Source organism: Melanostigma gelatinosum (genome assembly GCF_949748355.1).
Source record: "Melanostigma gelatinosum genome assembly, chromosome: 8".
Lineage (NCBI taxonomy): Eukaryota > Metazoa > Chordata > Actinopteri > Perciformes > Zoarcidae > Melanostigma > Melanostigma gelatinosum.
Window position 1 is genome coordinate 26,967,468 of NC_136641.1, and position 27,388 is coordinate 26,994,855.

The 27,388-nt window shown below is 49.1% G+C and overlaps 1 protein-coding gene across 1 annotated transcript in view; it reads left to right on the plus strand.

Annotated features, from left to right (window-relative positions):
• LOC306781227 (IQ motif and SEC7 domain-containing protein 2-like) overlaps positions 1-24,785 on the plus strand; it is a gene marked incomplete at both ends in the record, with an annotated part of 93,283 nt that extends 68,498 nt beyond the window's left edge. The window contains 16 exons of the mRNA XM_079273977.1: positions 1,783-1,951; positions 10,323-10,490; positions 11,034-11,207; positions 11,296-11,391; positions 13,048-13,664; positions 14,045-15,004; positions 16,024-16,182; positions 16,641-16,763; positions 16,889-17,055; positions 17,669-17,808; positions 18,272-18,397; positions 18,931-19,030; positions 20,500-20,661; positions 20,809-21,033; positions 22,168-22,217; positions 23,541-24,785. Coding sequence (XP_079130103.1) covers positions 1,783-1,951; positions 10,323-10,490; positions 11,034-11,207; positions 11,296-11,391; positions 13,048-13,664; positions 14,045-15,004; positions 16,024-16,182; positions 16,641-16,763; positions 16,889-17,055; positions 17,669-17,808; positions 18,272-18,397; positions 18,931-19,030; positions 20,500-20,661; positions 20,809-21,033; positions 22,168-22,217; positions 23,541-24,785 — 4,681 coding nt within the window. The remainder of the gene's footprint in view (positions 1-1,782; positions 1,952-10,322; positions 10,491-11,033; positions 11,208-11,295; positions 11,392-13,047; positions 13,665-14,044; positions 15,005-16,023; positions 16,183-16,640; positions 16,764-16,888; positions 17,056-17,668; positions 17,809-18,271; positions 18,398-18,930; positions 19,031-20,499; positions 20,662-20,808; positions 21,034-22,167; positions 22,218-23,540) is intronic.
• Between the last annotated feature and the right edge of the window lie 2,603 nt (positions 24,786-27,388).

Below are 27,388 nucleotides of genomic sequence, written 5' to 3' on the forward strand. Positions count from 1 at the left end.
TCCTCCTCGTCTCCTCCTCGTCTCCTCCTCGTCTCCTCCTCGTCTCATCAGTTATTCGATTGATCGTGTATCAGTCGTCTTTCTGCAGGCGGACGAGGATGTTGAACCAGTGAGCGATGAGCCGTCACCGGATGGGTGGGAAGGAGCTGGTCTAGTTCTGTCCGGTTCTATCCGGTTTGATCCGGCCACACATCCAGTTTAATCTGGTTCGGTGCCGTTAGTTTGTTACTCTGCTTTGATGCAGTATGTCTGGAGTATTCTAGTTTAGTGCGCTTCAGTCCAGTTTCATCTGGTTTGAGTCTTGTGTGCTTTGGTTTGGTCCAGTTGGTCTTGTATGGTACAAATCAGTGGGTTTTTGGGGGTATTTCTGGTTCTGTTAATTCCGGTTTCTTCTACTTTAATTTGGTTGCGGTCTTGGTTAGTACTGTTTACTTTGGTTTGATCCAGTTGTTGTTGTCCGGACTTGTTTGATACAATTCAGTCTGTTTACGTTTGATTGTGTTTTTCTTGTTTGTTCTGTTTATTCTAGTTCTATCTGGATATTTGTGGTTTAGTCTGCTTCCACTTTCATTTAGTCTAGTTTTGTCTAGTCTGGGATTTTGTTTCTTCTGGTTCTGGATTTATTCTTTTATTAATTCTTAATGCCGGTTGGTCTGTTTGTTCCAGTCTGTGTGGTCTGATCCAGTTCTGTCTTATTTGATCTGGTTTGATCTGGTTTGATCTGCTGCGTTCAGCACCCTCTTGTTTATCCTCGACCTTTAGTTCCTCCTTTTGACCAATCACACCTCTCCCACTTCTCCTTCCTCTATTCTACGTCTTTATTTTTTTCCTCTTCCACTTCCTCACGTACTCCTCTTCCTTCTGCACTTACTCAATGTTCCTCGTCTCTCATCTCATCCTGCTAATCTCTTTTTTCTCTTTTCCTCTCCCTCATATTGTTTCCGCTCTTCCTCCTCCTCTTCCTCTTGATCTGTTTTTACCTTAAACAGCTCTTTTGCTTGTGGATGTCTGTCTGTGCAGCTTTCTGTTTCCTGTCTCTTTTTACTCAAATCTAATTGCCTTTGTTGATTAATAAAGTTGTTTTGAATCCTTCCTCTCCTCCATCCTGATGTCCTGACAGTCAAACATTTGAACTTTAGATCTGATTGTATTGTTTTTTTATTTAAAATGTGTCATATGTTATCGAACGATCTCAGTCCATGACTTGACCTATAAGCAGATTGATAACTCTCTCTCTCTCTCTCTCTCTCTCTCTCTCTCTCGCTCTCTCTCTCTCTCGCTCTCTCTCTCTCTCTCTCTCTCTCTCTCCTCTCTCTCTCTCTCTCTCTCTCTCTCTCTCTCTCTCTCTCTCTCTCTCTCTCTCTCTCTCTCGCTCTCTCGCTCTCTCTCTCTCTTGCTCTCTCTCTCTCGCTCTCTCTCTGTCTCTCTCTCTCTCTGTCGCTCCCTGTCCTCTGTCTCTCTCTCTCTTGCTCTCGCTCTCTCTCTCTCTCTCGCTCTCTCTCTCTCTCTCTCTCTCTCTCTCTCTCTCTCTCTCTCTCGCTCTCTCGCTCTCTCGCTCTCTCTCTCTCTTGCTCTCTCTCTCTCGCTCTCTCTCTGTCTCTCTCTCTCTCTGTCGCTCCCTGTCTCTCTCTCTCTCTCTCTCGCTCTCTCTCTCTCTCTCTCTCTCTCTCTCTCTGTCTCTGTCTCTGTCTCTGTCTCTCTCTCTCTCTCTCTCTCTCTCTCTCTCTCTCGCTCTCTCGCTCTCTCGCTCTCTCTCTCTCTCTCGCTCTCTCTCTCTCTCAGTGTGGAGGGTGATCCTCAGTGTCCGGAGGCGCTCACTTTTTCTGATTCGTCCTTCGGCCATCCGCCTCCCTTCCATCGCTATAGCAACAGCCCCCTCTCCAGCCCCTGTGACCCCTACGGTTCCGCCTCCTCCATCGGGCCCCTGGGAGCCTCCCACACACACACACAGGTACTGACCCTTAAACACACACACACACACACAAAACGAAAGTTACGAACGTAACTACGGTTCTATGAATCCTGGATGACCGCCAGAGGCAGTGCTTAACACTGAATGTATTCCGTCTCGCGCATGCGCAGGTCGAATATTTATATCAACAAAGTCACGTGTGACCTCGGATGACCACCGTCATCTATAAGTTCCGGTGTCATCCTGAGCTCAGTCCTATGGAATCTTCTCGCGAGTTCACGGGATTCCGAGTGACCAAGAACTCTGGCGGTCATCCAGGATTCATAGAACCGTAGTTACGTTCGTAACTTTCGTTCTATTTCATCCTTACTGACCGCCAGAGGCAGTGCTTAACACTGGATGACTTATACCAAAAGAGTCACGAGGAAGCACAGTAACTACCCCTTATAGCTCCGGCAGAGAAAATTGGCCAAGAACCCTCCCCAGTGGGTGAGGGTCGGCAACGTTAACTCTGTCGTGTTTGGTGAATGTGCTCGGTGATGCCCATGAGGCCGCCGCACATGTATCCCCCACAGGTACACCACTCAGGCTTGCCCTCGGTGTGGAGACACTCTTGGTAGTGACCCTTCACCCCGGATGGCCGAGCGCAGCCGCTCGCCTTGTATGTATCGGCAATGGCCTCCCCTATCCAGTGGGACAGGTGCCGTTTTTCCTTTTTTTTCTTAAAAAGGAGCACAGCCCTTCTTAGGCTCACCATAACTGACTATGCAGGCGGTGGCTTCCATATAAGCTCTGAGGGCCCACACTGGGCACAGCAGCCTTGACCTCTCCTCTCCCGATGGGGGAGGGGGGGGGGGGGGTCAACTTTGCCAGCTGGATAGGCTGGTTTATATGTGAACGTATCCACCCCCTTGGGAGAAACACTGCCTTAGGCCAGAAAGTGACACCCAAGCCATCTGAGTTCCACCTCAGACATGATTCTTCCACTGATAGGGCATGCAGCTCGCCCCCACATTGAGCTGAATTGACAGCAAGGAGAAAACCGTCTTGCTGATAGCCCTCTAGGCTCCGCCTGTGCCAGGGGTTCAAAAGGACAAGCATAAGCTGTCCAGTACCAAGGGTAGGTCCCATGCAGGGGAGACCGGCCCTTATCCAGGAGAGACTGTAGAAACTCAGTACAGCAGGCACGGGGCGCTGTACTGGGACCTTGTTCTGAGCCGCACACTAGTCGGAGAACAGCTTCCACCTGTTTCTTGTACTGCAGGCAGGTAGACCGCGCACTGGCATTCAGAATAGTCCGTCAGACTGGTTCTATGCAGCCACTCAGCATCCGGTCGGGCCCTCCCGTGACCCCTAATTGAAGGTGGCAGGGATTGGAATGCCAAATCCGACCCTCTAGTTGCGACAGGAGATCCCTCCTGTCGGGGAAGAACTCTGACAAGCTTATAGCAAAAGCAGAGGGACTGGTGGAAAGGCATAAAGAAGATCCTCTGGCCACGTGTGAGCCAGGGCATCTTGACCCAGAGGGCTGGTCCTCTCCGTCAGGGAGACCCAGTGGGGGCAGTGGGTCGACACGTCTGGCTGCAGCCGCCACTCTCCCGGTGGAGGCTTGTAACGGAACAGGAAAACCACAACCTTGTTCCATTCTCCTGGTGGGTACATTGCCCACAGGCTGGTCAGGCGAGGGGCCTCCCAAGTCAGAAGGCCACGGTGATCCCCGTAGCAACTTCTGCAGATCTGGTGCCCCATCGATAGTTCATGGGAAATCACAGCAGAGGTGCTGTCCACCGGACAAGCACATGCTTTCCCTTCAACATGGAAGGAAGTGCTCGAGCGCTAGCTCTAGAACCTGGACCTGCGGTCGTTCAGCAGACAACTGCCCCCAGGCTGTCCCGTTCTGTCACCCTGCACCCGCCTTGAGAGGCAGGTAACTGTTGTGACAATCTCCTGGTGGAATGGAACCGAGCCCCTGGGGCTCGGTTCCTGGGACACTGTTCGCCAGATATGCACTCCCTCCATGGGGATAGTGAATAGATGAATAGACACTGTTCCGATAATATTATTGCCCTGTATCTGTGCCACTTGGCATCCAAGTGAAGGCTGTTCAGCCATCCGCACTGGGGCGACAGACAGGCCCTCATAGGGCCACCCTAATGAAGGTTATGCTCTGAGAAGGGCTCAGGTAGCTCCTCTCCATGTTCACGTTGAGGCCTACCGGGCCACGTGAGAGAAGGCGAGCAGTGTCCTGTGGCGCCTGAAGCCGGGACGGCGCCTAGGTCAGCCAGTCGTCTAAGTACGGCAGTATGTTCACGCCCTGCGATTGCAGGGGGAAAGGACAGCAGTAACACACTGTGGACACCCATGGGGAGATGGGAGAGTCCGAATGGAAGCACCCAGGACTGAAAGTTGTGGTGACGCACCATGGGAACAGGCGTCGATAGACGTGAACCACTCTCCCTTGGAAATCCGCTGATGGGAGAAAGAACCCTGACAGCCGGCCTGGAGACATCTCCTGGCACCCCTGCCGGGGGGGACGGGGACGTAAGTAGGGTTGTATAGGTAGCGGTCCGGCCTCTCAGCAGGACGCCGAGGCCTGTTGCGCTACTAGGGTAAGCTGGAGGCTGAGAAACGGCCTTGTGGGCCAAAAATGGGACCCCTAGGTCTGGGGGTGCAGGCATGTCCCTGCAAAGACCAGAGAACTGCTGCCAGGTCTGGCTAGCTCTAACAGTCCGCTGAAGCGCCTGTACAGCAGCTGACTCGAACAGCTCACCAGGCTCCACTGGGACAGTATGGAGGGTCCTCCTACATGTCTCAGATAGGGGTGACTGCGCCAGCCAAACCTGGCGGCGAGTCTGAACCAGGGTGGACATCATACATCCACGTTCCCTCGATATGAGCGCAAACGCCTGCAATGAAGCATCACTGAGCAGAAGCGTCGAAGTAGCCCGCTGCAGAGAATCTGCGAGGGAAAGCATGAGGTGGGAGAGGGAGTTGTCGATACGGTGCACAGCGCTGCTGTGTCCTAAGCCCTGGATAGCAGGTCATCTTTGACCCGACATTGGGTCGAGGGCACCTGGCATCGGGCCTCAGAGTCTCCTCAGGGGAAACTGATGGACGCCATAGTCGTCTAACTGGCTGGCATACGTGCAAGGCCAGATTTGCCACCTCCTGCATGGTCTGATGTAAGGCGGGAGAGAGCCCTGGTGTCTCCACCATGCACGCAACTCCCTCAGATATTCCTCGGAGGGAGGAAGAAAAGGTGGTGAGGGCGGGAAGGTGCCTGAAGAAGGCACTCACAGGTGGATGTTCCAGCTGCTGTGTATGCCCGGCGTGCAAGCGCCATACAAATGACCAGGGTAGGTTGGGCTGGATTCAGCTGCCCTGACAGGGGGAGGTAGCCCTCCCGCATCAGGTGTTCCACTTCGGCCAGCCTAGCAGACCTTACTGCTCAAGGCGTGATGCCGCAGGTCCTGCCTGGGTTCTCCCTGCCAGGGCAAGAGGTCAGGGCCGTCCTCCGGCTGAAGAGGAGCTATACAGGTCCTATAGCCGGGAGAGTTTAACATGGCCGCGATTCTGGTGGAACCCTTGTCCCACTAGTTTATGCGGAATTCCAAATCAGTCCGAGCGGGAGCGCTCTGCTGAATGTTAAGAGAACAGGCAGGGGGCAGTCAGTGGCGAGTGATCCTTCGGACACTCTTCCCTTAGCCAGCCGCTGCGGATATTGGTGACCCACCAGTTAGCCTGAGCGAGAGCACTCTGCAACTGTGGAAACAGGTCAGGCAAAGTCCTTATAGTGAGAGGGGCGAGGGCACTCTCTAAGCCCACTCTCTTCACTAAGATAGTTGCTGCAGATATTAGTGTCCCCCCAGTTAGCTTGAGCGAGAGCACTCTGTTACCGTAAAAAACGGACAAAACAGAACACAGTCCGTACAGTGAGAGGGGAGCGAGGCCACTCTTCACTAAGATAGTTGCTGCCGATATTGGTGTCCCACCAGTTAGCTTGAGCGAGAGCACTCTGCCACTGTGGAAACAGGCCAGGCAAGTCCTTATAGTGAGAGGGGAGCGAGGACACTCTTCACTAAGCTAGTTGCTGCAGATATTGGTGTCCCACCAGTTAGCTTGAGCGAGAGCACTCTGCTACTGTGAAAAACTGACAAAAAGAACACAGTCCTTACAGTGAGAGGGGAGCGAGGACACTCTTCCCTAAGACAGCTGCTGCAGATATTGGTGTCCCACCAGTTAGCTTGAGCGAGAGCACTCTGCCACTGTGGAACAGGTCAGGAAAACAGTCCTCATAGTGAGAGGGGAGCGAGGACACTCTTCACTCGGATAGTTGCTGCAGATATTGGTGCCCCACCAGTTAGCTTGAGCGAGAGCACTCTGCTACTGTGAAAACGGACAAAAAAAAACCACAGTCTTTACAGTGCGAGGACACTCTCCACTTGGACAGGTGCTGTAACTCTTGGTGTGCTACCAGTTAGCCTGAGCGAGGGCACTCTGCTAACTGATATCCGCTACCGATATGTCCATAATGTTTACAACAATCAATGGACACACCGAGTATTAGCTTAGTCTAGTTAGCCGGAGCGAACTCGACAGCCGTAATGCGTAAAAACCATCAATGGGCACAACCTCAATGTTGATTTAGTATAACTAGCATTCACCGAGCTAGCCTGAGCGAGCACATTCCGCTAACTGTGATCGTTGTAATGCTACAAAGTTGATGGCCACAGCCCCAGTACCAGCTTTGTTTAGCTAGTTTCCCACTGAGTTAACCTGAGCGAGGACGCTCTGTTAACTGTGACAGCTCTGTTAACTGTGACCGCCGTAAGGATACAAAGTTGATGGACGCAGTCCCAGTATCAGCTTTTGTTTAGCTAGTTTCCCACTGAGTTAACCTGAGCGAGGACGCTCTGTTAACTGTGACAGCTGTAAGGATACAAAGTTGATGGCTACAGCCCCAGTATCAGCTTTGTTTAGCTAGTTTTCCACTGAGTTAACCTGAGCGGGGACGCTCTGTTAACTGTGACAGCCGTAAGGATACAAAGTTGATGGCTACAGCCCCAGTATCAGCTTTGTTTAGCTAGTTTTCCACTGAGTTAACCTGAGCGAGGACGCTCTGTTAACTGTGACAGCTGTAAGGATACAAAGTTGATGGCTACAGCCCCAGTATCAGCTTTGTTTAGCTAGTTTTCCACTGAGTTAACCTGAGCGAGGACGCTCTGTTAACTGTGACAGCCGTAAGGATACAAAGTTGATGGACGCAGTCCCAGTATCAGCTTTTGTTTAGCTAGTTTTCCACTGAGTTAACCTGAGCGAGGACGCTCTGTTAACTGTGACAGCTGTAAGGATACAAAGTTGATGGCTACAGCCCCAGTATCAGCTTTGTTTAGCTAGTTTTCCACTGAGTTAACCTGAGCGAGGACGCTCTGTTAACTGTGACAGCCGTAAGGATACAAAGTTGATGGACGCAGTCCCAGTATCAGCTTTGTTTAGCTAGTCTCCCACTGAGTTAACCTGAGCGAGGACGCTCTGTTAACTGTGACAGCTCTGTTAACTGTGACAGCCGTAAGGTTACAAAGTTGATGGACGCAGTCCCAGTATCAGCTTTTGTTTAGCTAGTTTCCCACTGAGTTAACCTGAGCGAGGACGCTCTGTTAACTGTGACAGCTGTAAGGATACAAAGTTGATGGCTACAGCCCCAGTATCAGCTTTGTTTAGCTAGTTTTCCACTGAGTTAACCTGAGCGAGGACGCTCTGTTAACTGTGACAGCCGTAAGGTTTACAAAGTTGATGGACGCAGTCCCAGCTAGCATCCAAGTTAGCCTGAGTGAAGACACTGCTAACTGCGAATTACGTCAGATGTAAAGATTAAATCTCCATGTACACAACGCCAATGCGGACTAGTGTCTCACAAAGTTTGCCTGAGCAGGAACACTCTGCTAACTGTGATAGCCGTAACACTGTGAAGGGCGGGCCGACAGCGTAATTCTACGCTCTCGTTAGCGCGCCACTCGATTACTAGAGCGGAAGCGCTCTGCCAACCGTGGAACAAACAACTGTTATAGAAAACAACGTTAATCGATCTTACCGATTGCTGTCATCACGACTTAGCTGACCCTTATCAGACTGGTGACGACCGATGATAGGGGCGTCCACCAGTCCGGGGCTCGATGTCCGAACGGCGAACACACCGTTCCCTCCGAAGAGGGACAGCTCGTCGCAGCCTTTGGAGGGCGAGAGAACCGCAACTCCGACCGGTAGTCACAAGGCTACAGCGACGAGCTCTAATATGTCTTGATCGTAGACACATCCTTGTTTAAGCTACCATGGTAGCTAACCTGCGACGCGAGAAGAAAAAAAGGACTGAGCTCAGGATGACACCGGAACTTATAGATGACGGTGGTCATCCGAGGTCACACGTGACTTTGTTGATATAAATATTCGACCTGCGCATGCGCGAGACGGAATACATTCAGTGTTAAGCACTGCCTCTGGCGGTCAGTAAGGATGAAATAGAACACCAAACAGTCATTAAAGTTGTCTGCGTGACAGTTTTAAAGAAGGGTTAAAATCAATGCTGGGCAACGATTAAAATATTTCATCGCGATTAATCTCATTGTTATGGCAAAGTTCAATTATAAAGTAGTGTATTGTGCACTTTTATTTTGAAAGTACTGCTATAGGAACAAAAGGGCAATAACATTTGGTTCACGAGATGCAGGCAGCATGTTTCATACTTAATGTGAGTATAATTCATACTTTGTTGGCATCTTATTCTGAAAACCGGATGTTCGTCTTAAGAAACCGGATGTTGTCTCACGTTAATCTTTCCGCTAATTTTCAAAGTCCTTCGCTCCCGATCTGTGCGTTTAAATGTGTTTACGGTGAATTCCAGCATAGAGGTGTCTGCTGAGTTTACCGCAGCGATGTCCAGTTGTCTCCAGGGAGAGCAACAGCTGGTGCATCTCTACGGCAACCCTGAAGGGACATATCATCTCCAATACAAAACGATAAACATGAGACAGTCTGTTACTATAATAATACTTTTTAAAAATGCGTTAACGCGCGATAAAATAATTGTCGGCGTTAATTAATGAATACGTTAACGCGATAATAACGCGTTAGCTTGCCCAGCACTAGTTAAAATATGATCGTTCAAAACAACTTTGAAGGTTGTAGACTTCCATAAAGAAGATATGTTTAATGTTTAACTTCATGTTTAATGTTTAACTTCTTCAGCATCGTCAGCGTCACTAGCTGAGCTGCAGCGCTGTGTCGGGCTGTTCGCTCGGCAGAGGGCCGACCTGAGTGTCTGGTTCAGAGGTCAATGTGAGCCCGACGCTCCAGCAGACAGTAGATACGTCCTTCACCGCTGACCCTAAACTAAAACATTCTGCGAGCTCAGACAGCTGAAAGCTGAATGCTTAAAAATATATATTTTCAGAGGACTCAATCCTCAGTCCTGAATATGACCCATTAATCCACAGCCACCTATTCCACGTACGTTCATACTCTTTATAGTACGACTAATATTACTACTAATCCTTCTGCCAGAAAGGGCTTTCTGAGAAACTGGGCCTAAACCAGTCTCAGTGTAGTCCTGGTCCTCCACCAGACCTCCATCAGTGCAGAGACCATCAGAGAGAAGATGGTCTGTTTCTATAGAGTTGTTCTTGATGCTCGTCATCGGAGCCACCGGGTCGGATTCTGGTGAAACCAGATGAACTCATGCAGGTTCACCAGAACCTCCTTCAGCTCAGACTCCAGCAGAGACCGGTCCACCGTGGACAGACCCAGATCCTCCAGCAGAGACCGGCCCACCGTGGACAGACCCAGATCCTCCAGAGAGACCGGTCCACCGTGGACAGACCCAGATCCTCCAGCAGAGACCGGTCCACCGTAGACAGACCCAGATCCTCCAGCAGAGACCGGTCCACCGTGAACAGACCCAGATCCTCCAGCAGAGACCGGTCCACCGTGAACAGACCCAGATCCTCCAGCAGAGACCGGTCCACCGTGAACAGACCCAGATCCTCCAGCAGAGACCGGTCCACCGGGGACAGACCCAAATCCGGCTTCTCTGCAGCCTTGGACCTGCAGTCAGAGCTCCGGAGGGAGGAGGACACCGACACCACGCTGCTGGAGACCCAGGACGTGTTGCTGGACCTGCTGGAGGGAAGGGAGGCAACAGGAGAACCAGAACCAGGACTGAGAGGGTCAGCCTGTCAGACCTGCTGCAGTAAAATGAGAGGTTTTCTAAAGAGACTCTGGTGCTCAGAGACACTACCACTTTAGTCCACAGGGGGCGACAGAACCAACACTAAATGAAAGTTCTCTAGTTCTCTGTAGTAGCTTGAAGTTGCATATTCAATAGTTGCCCTCCCCCTCTTCTCCCCCCTCCCTTCAGGGTAGCTCTCCCATCTCTCCCCCCAGCCCGGCGAGCCTGGCCTGGGCTCAGCACAGCCGACACCAGCCGGCCAGCCTGGCGCTCCGCAAGCAAGAGGAGGAGGAGAGCAAACGCGGCAAGGCTCTATCCGACAGCTATGAGCTGTCTACGGACCTCCAGGACAAGAAGGTACGACGACCACATGAGGTCTACCAGCCTCCACCGAGTTTCACGTCACTGTTTCTGTTACATTCTGAGTTGGATGCAGCCTTTTAAAAAGAAAGCAAGAGAACAATGCACGTGAGAGCGCCCACACATGGTGTTTCACACACGCACACACACACACACACACACACACACACACACACACACACACACATCATCGTGGGCTGATACTCAGCACCGTGTCAGGATTTCCATGTCTGTCCTATTTAGCAGCATCGAAGCTCTTCAACACAATTTCATCACATTTGGTTCCAGTGCATCCCGGTCTCTGTATTTCTGACGCTTTCTGTCGTTCGGAGTGAAGAACAGACTGTTGAAGTCACGTCACGGCTCAAACGTTAACTCAGTTACGTTAGATCAGCTCACAATGCTGGCGTGTGATCGATCGTTCAGCAGCAGATGTCTTCACTCTGCTGGGTTAAATTGACCCTTTGCAGAGCCTGAAGGCCTCATAATGTCACTGAAGTGAACCTGCGTCGTGTCCTCGTCCCTCCGATACCTCGGCAGGTGGAGATGCTGGAGAGGAAGTACGGGGGCCAGTTTGTGTCCCGGCGGGCGGCGAGAACGATCCAGACGGCGTTCAGGCAGTACCGCATGAACAAGAACTTCGAGAGGCTTCGCAGCTCGGCCTCGGAGAGCCGGATGACGCGCCGCATCATCCTGTCCAATATGAGGATGCAGGTACACACGTACACAACACAGTGTGTGACACACACGCAACAGAACACACAACTAAACAGTTTGTTTTTCTGCTCTTCGGTGGGTCCAGTACTCCTTTGATGAGCGGCAGACGCAGGGTCAAGGGTCAGCAGGTCAGCGGGGTTCGGACGGCGCGGGAGACATCGACGACTCCTTCTCCAAGCAGGTAAACTCACCTGTGCCCCCTGCTTCACAGATGTGTGGACATTAAAGCAGCTGTTTACTGTGAACACTCAAATAAAAGTCGGAGCGGGAAATTCCTGAACTTGAAAAGACTGAAGTTCTGCTGACGAGCATTCATTTGTAGCTTTCAGCTGCATTCCTGCAGGAGAGGAAGATGGCTTTCTTATCACGGACTGTACTTGTGTAAAACGTTTTCAGTCTTTCCGACCACTCAAAGCGCTTTCACACTACTTGTCATCATTCACCCGTTCACACCCTGATGGCAGGGGCAGCGTGACAATCACACCACATTCACACACCGGAGGCTCAGCTACGGGAGCATGTTGGGGTTGAGTGTCTTCCTCAAGGACACACCGACATGCGACTGGAGCCGGGGATCGAACCGCCGATCCTGTTATGTGGTGGCGAAAATGACGAGAAGAGATGACGAACTGGAGTTGCAAACCAGCGGGAATCGTTTAATGCATATTCGTTAACATCCCACGAACTTGGCATATGGAAACAGATTCAAATTCTTACTGTCCTCAGACCACTATAGTCTAAATGCACACCTCTTGAGCTGTGCTTCATCAATCAAACCTGTCTGTTGAATCAAAACAGAACACATCTGGACTCCTAATTTAGGACATGTAGTTGTGCTATTTCAACCTCCGGCCCTCTGATAGGACACAGCCCCAAGTACCGAAATGTTTTGGTACATTTGAGAGATGAATTACTTTTTGTCTGGCGCCGATCATCCTTTCCCACGGACGTCTGCTGAGAACCAGAATGTGTGTTATGTAACTGTTGCTGGTGATATGAGGTTTTATGTCTCAAATGATTCTGGATACTTTTACATAAAGAGGAACACTCGTGTTTACTGCAATCATGGAAATTAAGATTGTAACAACAGTTGGATTCAAAAGCTATATGATGATTTTCTTCATCACTCATTGAAGGATGAGCCTGCTCTCCAGTTACACACAGTCGCCCTAATCATCCATCTTTAAGATGCATTTTTAAGATGCATCCGAGCACAGAGATGACTGAACGTTTCTACTGGCCACAGAGGAGGAGTGACGTAGAGACGGTGTACACGTCTCTGGTAGAGACCTGTCAATCAGCGTGTAGCCCCGCCCTAAAGCATCCCCTGCTTTATGGTCTGTGTGACTCTAAATGGACCATAATGTACTAAATGAACATCATGCTGTATTGAAGAAGACTTGAAACTAGAGATTGAGACATAAACTCATGTTTACAATGTTTACTGAGGGAATAAATCAAGAGAGAAGTAGAGTCATTTTCTATAGACTTCTATACAACCAGAGGAGTCGCCCCCTGGTGGACACTAGAGAGAATGCAGCTTTAACACGTGAAGCTTTGACTTCACTCGGCAGAACCGGAGGTTTCCGCCTGTGAATGAGCTGCAGCTGACCAACTGTTCAGCACATATTCTGTAACCAGTGTAGCATTAAAGCAATGGAATTAGCAAGCTAGCTGGCTAACTATAGCAGACAGCTGGCTCGTTAGCTGGTTTGCTAATTCCACATGCTTTAATGCTACACTGGTTACAGTAAACGAGTGTGCAGTTGAGATAGATATCTAAAAACAACCTGCCCTCTGATTGGTCCTCGTGTTTTGTCTCTATGTTGGACTGCAGGTGAAGTCTTTGGCCGACTCCATCGATGACTCCCTCACCTGCCAGTCTGGTCGCGAAGACTCGCAGGACGCAGGAGGAGAGGACGATGAGGAGGACGAGGAGGAGGTAGACGAAGAAGAGGAGGAGGAGGAAGGGGAGGAGGACGAGGAAGAAGACGAGGACGAAGATTACAGAGAGTGCGCGTGGCGCAATGCAAATGCAGCTTCCCGACGCGTGGCGGGCCGGCCGGGAGTCGGAGGAGGGAGAGGAGGCGTGAGTGCCGCCATGCACGAGGACAGCACCGCCACCTCCTTCAGCGACGTCACGCTCTACATGGACGACGCCTGCCTCCCCTCCTCGCCGCTCTCCCACCCGCCGTCCTCGCCGATCTCCCGACCCGCCTCCAGCTCTGACACGGAGTACTGGGGAGGGTTAGGGGCAGGAGGAGGCGTAGGGGGGAGGGAGGACAGCAGGGAGACGGAGGGAGGCAGCAGCGCCAGCCGGAGGAGCAGCACCCCCTGCACAGAGTGTCGAGGGGAGTACAGAGGGAGGGCAGGAGGAGGAGGAGGAGGAGGAGCACACCTCCCTGTCCTGACTATCGAACCACCCAGTGACAGCTCAGTGGACATGAGTGACAGGTCAGCACGGCCAATCAGAGAGCTTCTAAACAGATCATTGCTAGATCTGTGTGTGGGTGTACAGGGCATATTTGTGTCTATTCTATATATTATCATATTTCTGTCTAGTTGTAGACGACAAAACCAACAGTTTGCTTCAGGCAACGATTCAACAATGTAATAATGTATCTTTATGGAATATCGTGATGATGTCATATATCAAGATGATCATGAAACACAATTACGTCGTCTAAATTGATAACGATGACATACTCGAAATTCTGAATTGATAAAAATTTCACTTTTGGAAATATTAAGAATATTGAATGTCTGAATATTAAGACGGTTTATTTTCACCAAATCTGGGATTATTTTTTAAACTTTATTGTTCAAACCTTCAGGTCAGAGCGAGGCTCCATCGGACGCCTGGTGTACGAACAGGAGCCGTCAGGAGCGGAGCGAGGGGGAGGAGAGAGGGAGAGGAGGGGAGCAGGAGGAGGAGAGGAAGGAGAGAGCGAAGAGGATGAGCAACGAGCAGGAGGAGGAGGAGAAGGAAGCAGCGAAGCCGACTCTCCGCAGGGAACGATCAAACACAAACCCAACGGTCGCTCGGTGGCCACGGCGCAGGGACAGACCCGCAGCCCGGCCAACGTCCCCTTACCGATGCCCTCAGCTCGGGCCCTGCCCTCTCACCCGCTGCCTCACCCGCTGCCTCACCCGCTCCAACACCCCCACACTCACCCCCACCCATCGCCCATCCCCCACCTGCCCACCATCCTCCACCACCACCCACAGTACAGCCAGCAGCAGGTCGTGCACATGCACCACGTGCACGCCGGCGGCGGCGGCCCTTACATGCAGCACGCTCACAACTTTGCCCAGCACCACTACCACCACCTGCACCACCACCACCTCCCCCACGGCTACCCAGAACCCCCTTCTTCCCCGCTGCCCTCCCCGGTGCCGCCTCTCTCCCCTCTCCCGCCACCGCTCACGCCCTCGCCGCTGTCCTCCTCCTCCTCCTCGGCCCTCCAGAACTTGGAGGCGCAGCAGCTGCAGCAGCAGCAGCAGCAGCACCTCGCCCACCACCCCCACCTCCTCCTCCACCACCACCTGCTCTGTTCGGACGGAGACAACGAGAGCGTCAACTCCACCACCACCAACTCCAACGACGACACGACGGTCAACAACTGCAGCTCCGGCTCCTCGTCGCGCGACAGCCTGCGGGAGCCAATCGGCGGAGCGGCGCTGGGGAAACAGACCTATCAGAGAGAGAGCCGCCACAGCTGGGACTCTCCCGCCTTCAACAACGACGTGGTGCAGCGGCGGCAGTACCGCATCGGACTCAACCTGTTCAACAAGTACGTGTTGACCCCAGAACCCGCCGGCGGGATTGAAAAGCATGTTTTCTTTGAACAATCGCCTAAACGACGGCGTTTATCACAGCCAGAAGCTCTTGAACCCGTCATTATCGTCCGATTTTCATCTTTCCGATGATCCTTGAACACACCATGTGTGAAGAACGTTTCTATCAGAAAAAGCAACCAAAACGAAGCCTTAAATTGTGATATTTCATCAATATTCTACATGTCTCGTTTAAAATTTCGAGAGTCATTTTCTCATAGACTTCTGTAGAACCAGAGGAGTCGCCCCCTGGTGGACACTAGAGAGAATGCAGCTTTAACACATGAAGCTTTGGTTCAGCAAATGATAAACAATCTCACTGTGCTGAACATACATCACCTTCTTACGCAGGCTCCTGGTTGTTTTGGAACGATATGGAAATCTGCAGTTGAAAGTGGCTTGATATTGTTCTCGTTTTGGTTTAGTGTCGTTTTATTGTGTTTCCATCCTGATTCCACTTCTGTTTGTTGCTTCTGGATTTTATTAAACATCCTTTCAAGTTTTTTTAGTTTTGACGCGTCAGACCACCTTCCGTCCTGCAAAACACATTTCCATGCATTTATTATTGTACATTTCACTTCATCTTTACAGTCTGTTATGAAGTATGAGCTGCACTTTTTGCAATAATCTGTCACATTGTTACAAAGATACAACTGTGTCACCATTTATCACCAAACTGTTTCATGAATCAGTCAGCAGAATGGAAAAGCATGTTCAACAAATCTGTAGATTTCAATTTGAAATCACTGCATCAACACGATGCTCCAGTTCATTTATTGTTTGTTGATTTCAGATATGAATGTGTGGTATCGCAGCGTTGAGTCCTCCTTAACATGTAAAACAGAGAAAAGCAACACCCAGACGTTATGAAGCAAAATGTTTTGAAATGACGAGCGCTTAACAATAAAATAAAGCATCAAGTGAGGAAATCTGAGGCCAAATTTCAGTAAAACTAAGTGTGGTGTCTGGGCTGCAGGAAGCCGGAGAAGGGGATCCAGTACCTGATCGAGAGGGGCTTCGCGTCGGACACGCCGGTGGGCATCGCCAGGTTCATCCTGGAGAGGAAAGGACTGAGCCGGCAGATGATCGGAGAGTTCCTGGGCAGCCGGCAGCAGTTCAACAAGGACGTCCTGGAGTGAGTCCAACGCATCCAAACCACTTCCTGTTTGCTTTCAGTCGTTTCTGTGTCCTGACTGTTTGTGCAAATGTTTAAAACTGTTTTCAAGAAACACAACAAAATGACCTTTTGTGTGTCCGTTACTCTCCGTTATTCTCTCACGTCTCAACGCTGCGAAATGTTGTGAATGGAAGTCAATGGGTGACACTTTTTAACAACAGCAGCACTATGTGAAGACATATTGTTTTTATTCCTCTTGATGCAGATTTCTTTGAAATGCACTACAGGAATGCACTGTTGTTTTTATTCTGTTTTATTTGTCGTGTTTGAAAATGTTTCATGAAAAATGGGCAACAGTTGAAGAGGTGAATGATTGATGGATACTTGGACCTGAACCAATGATCATTTTGTGGGTGAAGTGTTTTAAATAGCAGTCGGTGTTCCTGTATGCATCAGCTGATCTCCTTCCTCTGCAGCTGTGTTCTGGACGAGATGGATTTCTCGGCGATGGATCTAGACGAGGCTCTGAGGAAGTTCCAGGCTCAGATTAAAGTTCAGGGTGAAGCTCAGCGGGTGGAGCGACTGGTGGAGGCCTTCAGGTACTGAACCGCTTCGTGGGTTTGAACCCTACAGAGGAACCAGTGAGTCCTGATGTTTCCTTCATCTCTCTCTCTCTCTCTCTCTCTCTCTCTCTCTCTCTCTCTCTCTCTCTCCCCCCCCCCAGTCAGCGGTACTGTGTTTGTAACCCGGTGCTGATCCGGCAGTTCCAGAACCCAGACACCATCTTCATCCTGGCCTTCGCCATCATCCTCCTCAACACGGACATGTACAGCCCCAACGTCAAGCCGGAGAGGAAGATGAAGCTGGAGGACTTTGTCAAGAACCTGCGGGGTCAGTCGGTGGTGACCTCTTGTAATCAGTGCATTCAGGGACATTTAACAAGCTGCTGGCTGTCAGACACAACTGGAGAAAGTAAAGTGGTAAAAATATAGAAAAACTCAAATTTACTGAACTGAACAAGCTTCATTTTGTTCTATTAATCTTCATCTTATTTAGTTCATCAAATCGTTTATTATGTTAATTTGTAATCACTGTAGAGATAAAAAATGTGAAAACTTTACTCTAACTTGAGAATGTAAGTACTCTATTTACACACGTGTGCGTACGTGTACTTACTGTCTACTCCACTAAATGTCAGCGCTAAATACTGTGTTGATTTGACAACTTCAGATGATTAGAAATACATTTAAATCGACAGTTAAATTAAGACTTGTATGGATTAAGTTTGTTTTGATCCCATGTTGAAACTCAAAAGTCATCTAGCCGGATATGTTTTTATGTGCTGGGAATGACATAGAGTCAGTCAGAGCTCCTTTAACTCAGTCGGATCTCCTCCTCACTGAATCTTCTGATCTCTGATGTCTCTGAACTGTCCACTCTGCTGCTGTAGTAACCTGACCTGATCTGGTCTGAACCTGGACCTCGACCCCTGTGTTCCCTTCAGGTGTTGATAACGGTCAGGACATCCCGAGGGACCTTCTGGTTGCCATCTATGGAAGGATCCAGAAGTGGGAGCTGAGGACCAACGACGACCACGTGTCTCAGGTCCAGGCAGTGGAGAGGATGGTGGTCGGCAAGAAGCCGGTGAGATCTTTCAAACCGCCATCTGAGAGTCTGTGTGAAGCGTTGAGATGCAGTGATGTCCTCCAGTTACACATTACAGGACCGCAAACCCTGATATTTAAACCATTCTTCAACGAATGCTCTGAGCCGCAACAAATGACTGCAGAGCTTCTTGTTGCTGCACGATGAATTAATGTGCGTGTGTGTGTGTGTGTGTGTGTGTGTGTGTGTGTGTGTGTGCGCGTGCGTGTGTGTGTGTGTGTGTGTGCGTGTGTGTGTGTGTGTGTGTGTGTGTGTGTGTGTGTGTGTGTGCGCGTGCGTGTGTGTGTGTGTGTGTGTGTGTGTGTGTGTGTGTGTGTGCGCGTGCGTGTGTGTGTGTGTGTGTGTGTGTGTGTGCGCGTGCGTGTGTGTGTGTGTGTGTGTGTGTGTGTGTGTGTGTGCGTGTGTGTGCGTGTGTGTGTGTGCGTGTGCGTGTGTGTTGCAGGTGCTGTCGCTGCCTCACCGCAGGTTGGTGTGTTGCTGTCAGCTGTTCGAGGTTCCAGATCCGAACAGAGCTCAGAGGAGCAGCGTCCACCAGAGAGAAGTCTTCCTGTTCAACGACCTGCTGATGGTAATCAATACCCCGTGTGTGTGTTTATATTTTTTGTTTTTTAATATGAATCAAATGTATTTATATTTATATTAATATAAAAAAAAGTTTTTTTTAAATTATTTAATTAGGTTAAGAAGAAAACTGGAATATCTAAAATGCTTTCAAAGTTTTTTCTACATATCTGTTAACTGTGTGTGTGTGTGTGTGTGTGTGTGTGTGTGTGTGTGTGTGTGTGTTGTGTTTATCCCGATTAAACGGTCAATGCAGAACAAACATGAACCAACTTCAAATGACAATTTGTTTTTCAGAAGATGAAGTGAGCTGTGATTCAATCGTTTTTAATTCATTCAAATAAACAGAATGAAAAACAAACCGGAGGAAGAAATGTATTCAAACGTCTCACTGAGGGATTAAAACAACAACTCTCACCTCAAGATGAACGAAAGAAATATATAAATGTATTCTCCTTTCCTTAAATCCTTTCCTCTTCTTCCTCCTCCTCCTCCCTCTGTCTGTTTTATCTCCTTTCCTTAAACCTTTCTCCTCCTCAGGTGACGAAGATCTTCCAGAAGAAGAAGACTTCAGTGACGTATAACTTCAGACAGTCGTTTCCTCTGGTGGACATGCAGGTCCACACCTTCCAGAGCACCTGTGAGTCCTCCTCTCTCCCTCCTCTCTCCCTCCTCTCCTCTCCTCTCAGCTCTCTCCTCTCTCCCTCCTCTCCTCTCCTCCGTCTCCTCCATCTCCTCCTCTCCTCTCCTCTCAGCTCTCTCCTCTCTCCCTCCTCTCCTCTCCTCCGTCTCCTCCATCTCCTCCTCTCCTCTCATCTCTCTCCTCTCGCCCTCCTCTCCTCTCCTCTCCTCCGTCTCCTCCATCTCCTCCTCTCCTCTCCTCTCATCTCTCTCCTCTCCTCCGTCTCCTCTCCTCCGTCTCCTCCATCTCCTCCTCTCCTCTCCTCTCCTCTCCTCTCATCTCTCTCCTCTCGCCCTCCTCTCCTCTCCTCTCCTCTGTCTCCTCTCATCTCTCTCCTCTCATCTCTCTCCTCTCCTCCGTCTCCTCTCCTCTCCTCCGTCTCCTCCATCTCCTCGTTGTGTACTGAAGCTGCAGTGGTTGTTGTTGTTGTTGTTGTTGTTGTTGTTGTTGTTGTTGACAGTTCTGGTTCTCCAGTTGGAGCTGAATGGGACTTGGCAGCTGGTGGTGATGACTGTGATCAGCACAGATTGTTCCATATGATTCATCAGCACAATCCTACAGCGACTGCTGGTGTGTGTGTGTGTGTGTGTGTGTGTGTGTGTGTGTGTGTGTGTGTGTGTGTGTGTGTGTGTGAGATCCAGGGTCAGAGTCCAACAAAATTAAAACTGTCTTGTTTTATTTTACTCGACAGATTCTGTGTTTTTTTTCTTCTCTTCTCGGTTTGAGGAGACGAGTTGTTTAAAGTGATGTCACGTATTTCCAGAACCAATCAGGATTCAGCGTTTGAATCTGAAACTGATCACAACTGTTGAGTTGTTTACTGTCAATCAAATCAAACCCAGAGTTCTGATGAAGCAGATATTAATCATATGTCTGCAGTATACTGTAAACTATTACTACATTTCACTTGTTTTATGTGATGTTATTGTGTTTTATTACTTTTACATTATTACATTATATTTATATATTAATACAGACAAACTGTAAGTATCATTTCTTCATCATATTTTCAGATTCATGCAGCGATACAAAGAGTATCATGGATGTAAAAACCTTTGACTCTAGTATGTTAACAACTTTATCCAAAGTTCACATGTATGTTCTGGAAATGAATGAACATATATGAGCATATATTTGATAAGATAACACCTCATTTGCATTTTTATTGTTTTACCTTATTCATCTATTACGTCTCCTCTTAAACCGATCAACCACTTTGGCTCAGATTAAAATATCTCAACGATTCAATCGACCGCCCAGAAATGAGTTCCAGACGTTCATTCATTGCCTCTGAAGATGAATTTCACCAGAACCACAGAACACGCAACACGACACCACAAAGTGCAGCTCTGCCTCAGTCCAGCCGCACAATGTCCATTACCACAGTGTGTGTGTGTGTGTGTGTGTGTGTGTGTTGTCTCACCCAGACTACCCTCACGGTATCAGACTGACGTCGGCGAACCCCGGAGGCGAGAGGAAGGTGCTGATCGTCTTCACGGCTCCGAGCCAGCAGGACCGAGCTCGCTTCACCTCCGACCTCCGAGAGAGCATCGCCGAGGTGCAGGACATGGAGAAGTACCGGGTGGAGTGTAAGTGTACCTGAGGCCGTATGTAGTAGTACGAGTATGAGTCACAACAGTTTCATCAGTAGTATCAGTAGTACCAGTAGTACCAGTAGTACCAGCAGCAGTAGTTGTACTTTTGTATTTTAACGTCTCCCTCTTTTCTCCCTGCAGCCGAGCTCGAGAAGCAGAAAGGTGTGATGCGTCCAGGTGTGATGTCGGGGGGAGGACCGGGAGGAGGCGGGGCGACGCCAGGGGGCGGGGCCAACGTCTGCGCCGCAAAAGGCGAGGTGGCGAACGGCACTCTGGGTAGACCGAGCCTCGACGACATGTACGCCTCGGTGGACGGACTCAAACGCACGGCGCTCAGCTCCTCACTGAGAGACCTCTCAGAGACAGGTGAGGACGGGGAACAGATGGACAAGTACAAGTACAACGTACAACGTACAAGTACAAGTACAACGTACAACGTACAAGTACAAGTACAACGTACATCGTAAAATAACAGCATTCGTTTCTTGTGAGACGTGACTGAGATTCTGCAAATGTGATATTTGAATGTTTCTGTTTTTATTTCTGTTGTGACTCACTGACTCAAAGCTACATCTGTGGTCTTATGCAACTGATGGAACAGTGTTGAAGCCTAAGATGGAAATACAGTCGGATGGAAGCAGAGCTGAGATGCTCCGGCGCCTCCTGCTGGACGGCTACGAGAAGTTCAGCATGACAGATATCGGGGGGGGGGGGGGGGGGGGGGGGCTGATCACTAGGTTAACATGAACTGATAGCCGGTCGATGTCAGGAGAGTTAATAAATCATGTCAAATTGTGTTTCTGATGATTTCTGGTTGTTATGGAATTCATTTTAAATTGTAACAAAACTTAAACCCAGTAAATCACAAGTATACGTCCTAAATTCAAAATCCGATCTAAATAGAAATACAGAAGTAATATTTGTAAGATAAACTTTAAGTATTAGAAGTACACATATTCATCATTCACTCATGATGGTACAATTATATTAAATATTACTGATCCAGAGTTTCAGCATTTTATGTTGGAGCTCGTTGATGTTTTTTTTATTTTTATATACATTTTTATTTTTTTGTAAAATTTCAATCTGCAAAGTAACTTCAGATGTCAAATGAATTGTATTGTTGTAAAGAATTGTCTTATTCTCGTCTGACGTGTTTAAAGTAGCAGTGAAGTGGAAAGAAACTGGAATAAAACTGTACTTTAGTACGTGCACTCAGTTTAATCCTGCTGAGTGCTCAAAGAGACAATTCATCATTTTAGGAATATGCATCTTATGTCTGTGCGATAAGCTGCAGTCAGGGCGTCGTTAGCCTAGCTTAGCATAAAGACTGGAGGCTAGCCTGTCTGAAAGATACACGTTCCAACACATCTGAAGCTCGCTGATGAACATGTTGTATGTTGTTTGATCTGCACACAAACGAATGTGAAAATGTTGATCACGGGATCACGTGTTGGCACTATTTCTTTTTAACCCTGCCTCGTTCTGATTGGCTAACAGGGAAGCGAGGTCGTAGGAACAGTGTTGGGTCATTGGACAGTACCATTGAAGTAAGTTTGTCGGGGGGGACCTCCCAGCATGCCACGCACACGTTCGGCTGCATGTTTGTTGGATTCGTGAAAGCTCCGTGTGTTTGTGAATATTTTCATATTAACCTGCGAGCGTTTGTCCAGTTTCTGCGATCTTTGGAGATCCATTATTACAGCTTTGCATGTTCATTATTTGACAGTTTAACAGTAGATTGCACTTGTTTTCTTTGTCGTATTTGTTTGTGGTAAACAAAACGCCACCAGTTCTGCTGTCTTTGTCTACTGAACTCTTTCTTCTTCTTTCCTGCATGTCTGTCCTGCAGTCTGTCTGTTTAACTCACTGACAACATATGTTCAATGCAAACACTGAGTTTTAACATTAATCTTCCAAGCAGCTGCTGAAAAATGTAAAAAATCAACTTGCAAAGACTTGAAAGACTTGGACTGTTCCTCGTTGATTTGAGTTGATATACAAAATAAATTCCGTTAATGAGCACAATAAAGAGTTTTAAATGCTAATGATGACCAGAAGAGTGATTATTCTGCAGCCATGATAGCGGCTCTGAGGCTATTTGTTTAGCTTAAAGCTAACGTGCTCACACTGCTAGCATGCTGATGTTTAGCAGGTGCAATGTTCACCATCTATATTCAGTATGCTAACGGTTGCTAATCAGCACTAAACACAAAATACAGCTGAGGAGTCAGACAACTCTCAATGTTGAAGATTCTGTGAATTACCCACAGGAACCGAACTCCGGTTCTGGAACGTGACGTCAAAGCTTCATGTGTGAAAGCTGCATTCTCTCTAGTGTCCACCAGGGGGCGACTCCTCTGGTTGTATAGAAGTCTATAGAAAATTACTCTACTTCTCTCTTGATTTATCAATTCATCTTGGCTTTTTGCAACCAGTGAACAGGAAGTGACCATATTTGGACTGAGATGGAGTGACTGGTAGAGACCTGTCAATCAGTGTGTAGCCCCGCCCTAAAGCATCCCCTGCTTTATGGTCTGTGTGACTCTAAATGGACCATAATGTACTAAATGAACATCATGCTGTATTGAAGAAGACTTGAAACTAGAGATTGAGACATAAACTCATGTTTACAATGTTTACTGAGGGAATAAATCAAGAGAGAAGTAGAGTCATTTTCTCACAGACTTCTATACAACCAGAGGAGTCGCCCCCTGGTGGACACTAGAGAGAATGCAGCTTTAACACATGAAGCATTGACTTCACTTTGCAAGTTGAACTGGAGGTTGTCTCCTGATCAGTAGTCTGGTTCTATATTTTATTCTCTTTCCTCATCTCTTTGTTCTTCTCCTCCCTCCTCCCCCTTCTCTCAGGGTTCCATTATCAGCAGCCCTCGTCCTCACCAGCAGCGCCCCCTGCATGCTGGAGGTCTCTCCTACAGCCCCATGATGGTCCCTTCGTCTCCAGCAGCCTACCGGCCACACCGCCCCACTCAGAGCCCCGGTACAGGGGTGGGGGGTGGGCCGGGGCTCTGTCACAACCAGGGGGGGATCGTCACCTCCCCCCTCGTGAGCGGGGGAGGGGGTGGGGGAGGAGGAGGGATGGCGGGTGGAGGAGGGCCGACTGGCGGCGGCGGCCTGCTGGGGAATTTCTTCGGCAGCCGCAGAGGCAAGTGTCCTGGTCCCCTGACGATGACGTCACCGACTGCTCAGGGTCCTCCGAGTCCCCTGATGATATCATCGCCCCCCCACTACCCCGCCCCCGCGCCTCCCATCGCCCACCCATCCTCCCCTTCCCCATGCCCCTCCCCATCGCCCAACCTCGTCCAGTCGGACTCGGGAGGACTTGGAGGGGGAGGAGGTACGGGAGGGGGGCCGTCAAAGCTCCAGGCGTTGCATGCTCACTATTGCCACGGCAGCAGTGGAGGAGGAGGAGTCAGTGTTACTGGGCACCAGCAGCAGCAGACGCCGCCGCCACCTTACCACCACCACCACCGCTACCACATGCAGAGCGTCCCGCAGCACCACGCCCTCACGCACAGGTTCTCGGCTCCCCGGCGGCAGGGCCCGCCCAGCTGCGTTCCCTCTCATCCCCAGCAGCATCAGAGGGTGCAACATGGTGTCGGCCAGCACCCGCGCTACAACCTGGGCTTCATCACGCCGCCGCCGCAGCTCTCCCCGCACTCCCCCGTCACCCCTACTACCCCGCACGGACTCTTCCACTCGCACCCCGCGGCGGGGAGACCGGGGGGAGGCGGCAAGCTCCCCCTGACCATCTCGCACTCGCAGCCCCACCCCCACGCTCACACACACTCTCACAACCACGCCGTGCACACACACTCCCCACTCAGCCCCTCCCCCTCCGCCTCCCCCTCCACCCACTTCATCTTCTCCACCCCGCCTCCCCAGACGCCCTCGGCGCGCCTCGTGCCCCAGACGCCGACGCAGCCCTACGGGCCCCAGTACCCGTCGATCTCCTCCATCCCGCCTCCGCCGCCGCACTCGCCGTTGCCTCCCCCGTCGAACGCCGCGCTCTCCCTGCACCCAGGGCCGGGGGCAGGAGGGCAAGGGGCGGGCCCCAAATCGAAACCGGTCAGTCGGATCAGCACGGTCGTGTGAGGAGGCAGAAGGAGCCGAGGACGGTGGTCCGCCACCCCGCAGTGAGCCACCGGGGGGCGGTAGTGAAAGGGAGCAGGAGGGGGAGGAGAAGAGGAGGAGGAGGGGAGATGCAGGCGTACCAACATGGCCACCTAGTGAGGAAGAGAGCACTGAGAGCGGGGAAGAGGAAGTTACTCAGCCTGTGTTACTTTCACATCCACTTCCCCTGCAGGTAGAGAGACTCTCACACCTTCACCAAGAACGTAACACACACACACACCGGTGGTCGTGGTGAAAACCTCCTCCATCTTCCCTTCGTAGTGCCCTTCAGAGGTGACCCGAGAGGACGCGTTGTGTTTCGCATCATGTGAGTAAGAATCTGTGAGTTGCTGTCGCGAAACAACAGATGGTTTCGGGGACCAGCTGTGAAGGGAGCAGTGCCTGTGAATTTAACAGAAGCATTAGCGCCCGATGTTAACGCTACGTATATCGGTCGACGGGACGAGTTCCTTTTACTGTACTCCAAAAAAATCACACCAGTCTTGCACCACTTTGTTTTTCTGCACACAAACAGCACTCGTGCCATTGTTTTTGGTTGTTGACAGATTACAAGCCATGAGGTGATGCTGAGAGGCGATGTGGTGCAGTTTCTGTGTCTTAGACAGGCGTGCATGACCTGTGCAATAGCTAATGAGTGTCGGTGTGTCTGTGGTTAAAATCCTATATGCAGGGGGAGGGAGTTGTAGTTTAGAGCCCCAATCCAGCATTTATTTGACCATAAAAAAGTGCATTAGTGAAGATTACCAGAAGACTTTACTTTCTACAATAAACTTTTTTTTAAACTTTAAATAAGCCATCATAACAATAAAAACCACAGGTGTATTTTTACCTTTGTGTTTTGCAAAAATGAGTAAAAAGCCTTGAGTGTTTGTGGATTACAGGGTTCCAGCAGGGGGCGCTACACTGTTGTTTTGGATTGGGACTTTAAAGTGGGAGTGGTTGACTTTTGACATTGCAATTTTCCCAAATATTTAATCTTTAGAGAGAGTCGAGAGAGTCGTTTGATTCTTTGTACTAAACGGTGTCCCGGTATATATGAGCCTGCATTTATCAGAATTTATAATGTCAACTGTATTGTGCTCCATATTGTACGTGACCCTTTATGTTGCCGGGGAAGGAGATTATGGAAAAAAGGTGCCAAACAGGGTGCAGTCTGGGAAACAGAGTCTTTAGTGTCGCTGGCTTGTCTGCCTTTGATGAAGCCAGAGAACTAAAATAAAGTCATGAGTTATTTCAGGTTACATTAAAGAAGATGTAACGTTTCTCAGCAGGTAGATCACTGGAAATGTCAAATAAAATGAACTGGGTGGGAAATCACAATCAAAAAAGTCATATTCAGTTTAGAAAATCTGAATTGGGCATCATCCAAAAAACACTTTGTAAGCGTGGTCAGCTGACGGATTGTAATCGACTGAAATATTGTCAATATTATCATTTGTGTCTCAGAAAACATTTTCCATCTTGACAATGATGTCATGTGACGTGATGGGGCCCGGAAACACTTTTCCCCATTGACTTAAATTGGGAAAGAGAAGTCTCTAACTCAGCGAACAACGTTTGTTGAGTTGATTCATCCTCCGAGAACAAACACTTGAATATCTCTGATTTAACTCATCAGGACCTCAAAGTAGTAACAATGGCCCAGCCGAGCTGCGTGTCGATGGATCCATGCCGCTGTCCGTGGTGCTGAAGGAGCAGACAGATTTGTAATTCGCTACTTTTTCCCTGAACCCAAAAGAGTCGTTCATGGGACGGTTCGCTCGTCGAACTTCTGGTCGTAATGAAACTCTTAATATTACGTAAAGGTCGACTTTATTGCTCAGTTCTCTTCTGATGAGCAGCGGAATGGAGCTGTGTGGAAATAGAACATTTAAGTAAATATGAGATAAACTATCACAAACGTATAAATGACTTCAGATCGAGTTAAAACATGAATAAATCAGCACAATGAGCGTATTAAACTAAATATCAGCACTAGTTGTTGTCTCAAGATCAGATGATACATTGTGATGTTACCAAATGCTCCAAAACCTTTAGCAGTTACATCACCACTATAAACCACAGCCAATAAAGCTGATTCTGATCTGATTAGCATCCGCATTACATTTTAAGCAAAAATGTGCATTCATGTTTGCAAAAGCATTTATTTTAGCATGTTTGGCTAATTAGAAAACAATAATTAAATTCCCACCCAGTCCACACTGTGTTGTTGTTTTCTCTGAATAAGATGTGAAACATTTCTGGTGACCTGAAAGGGGAACAAAATTAAATCCACTTTTACTCCTCGGGTTGCAAAACGGAGAGAATAAGGTGCCTTCAGACGGAGGGATGGTATAAAAATAACAACAAATAATCTTCTAATTCACCACCTTGGAATAGAAAGACAATTCAGCATCCAAACCAGTCACATATTGATTGATTGTATCCATTCAGAATAAGAAACATGAAGCCATTGACTACATTTAAAAAAAAGGCCTTCGTCTCCTTCGTCATCCAACAAAGGAACCTGAACACTGGACCTCATTTCATCTTGAAGGACTCGCTAACATCTCACAGAACATGTT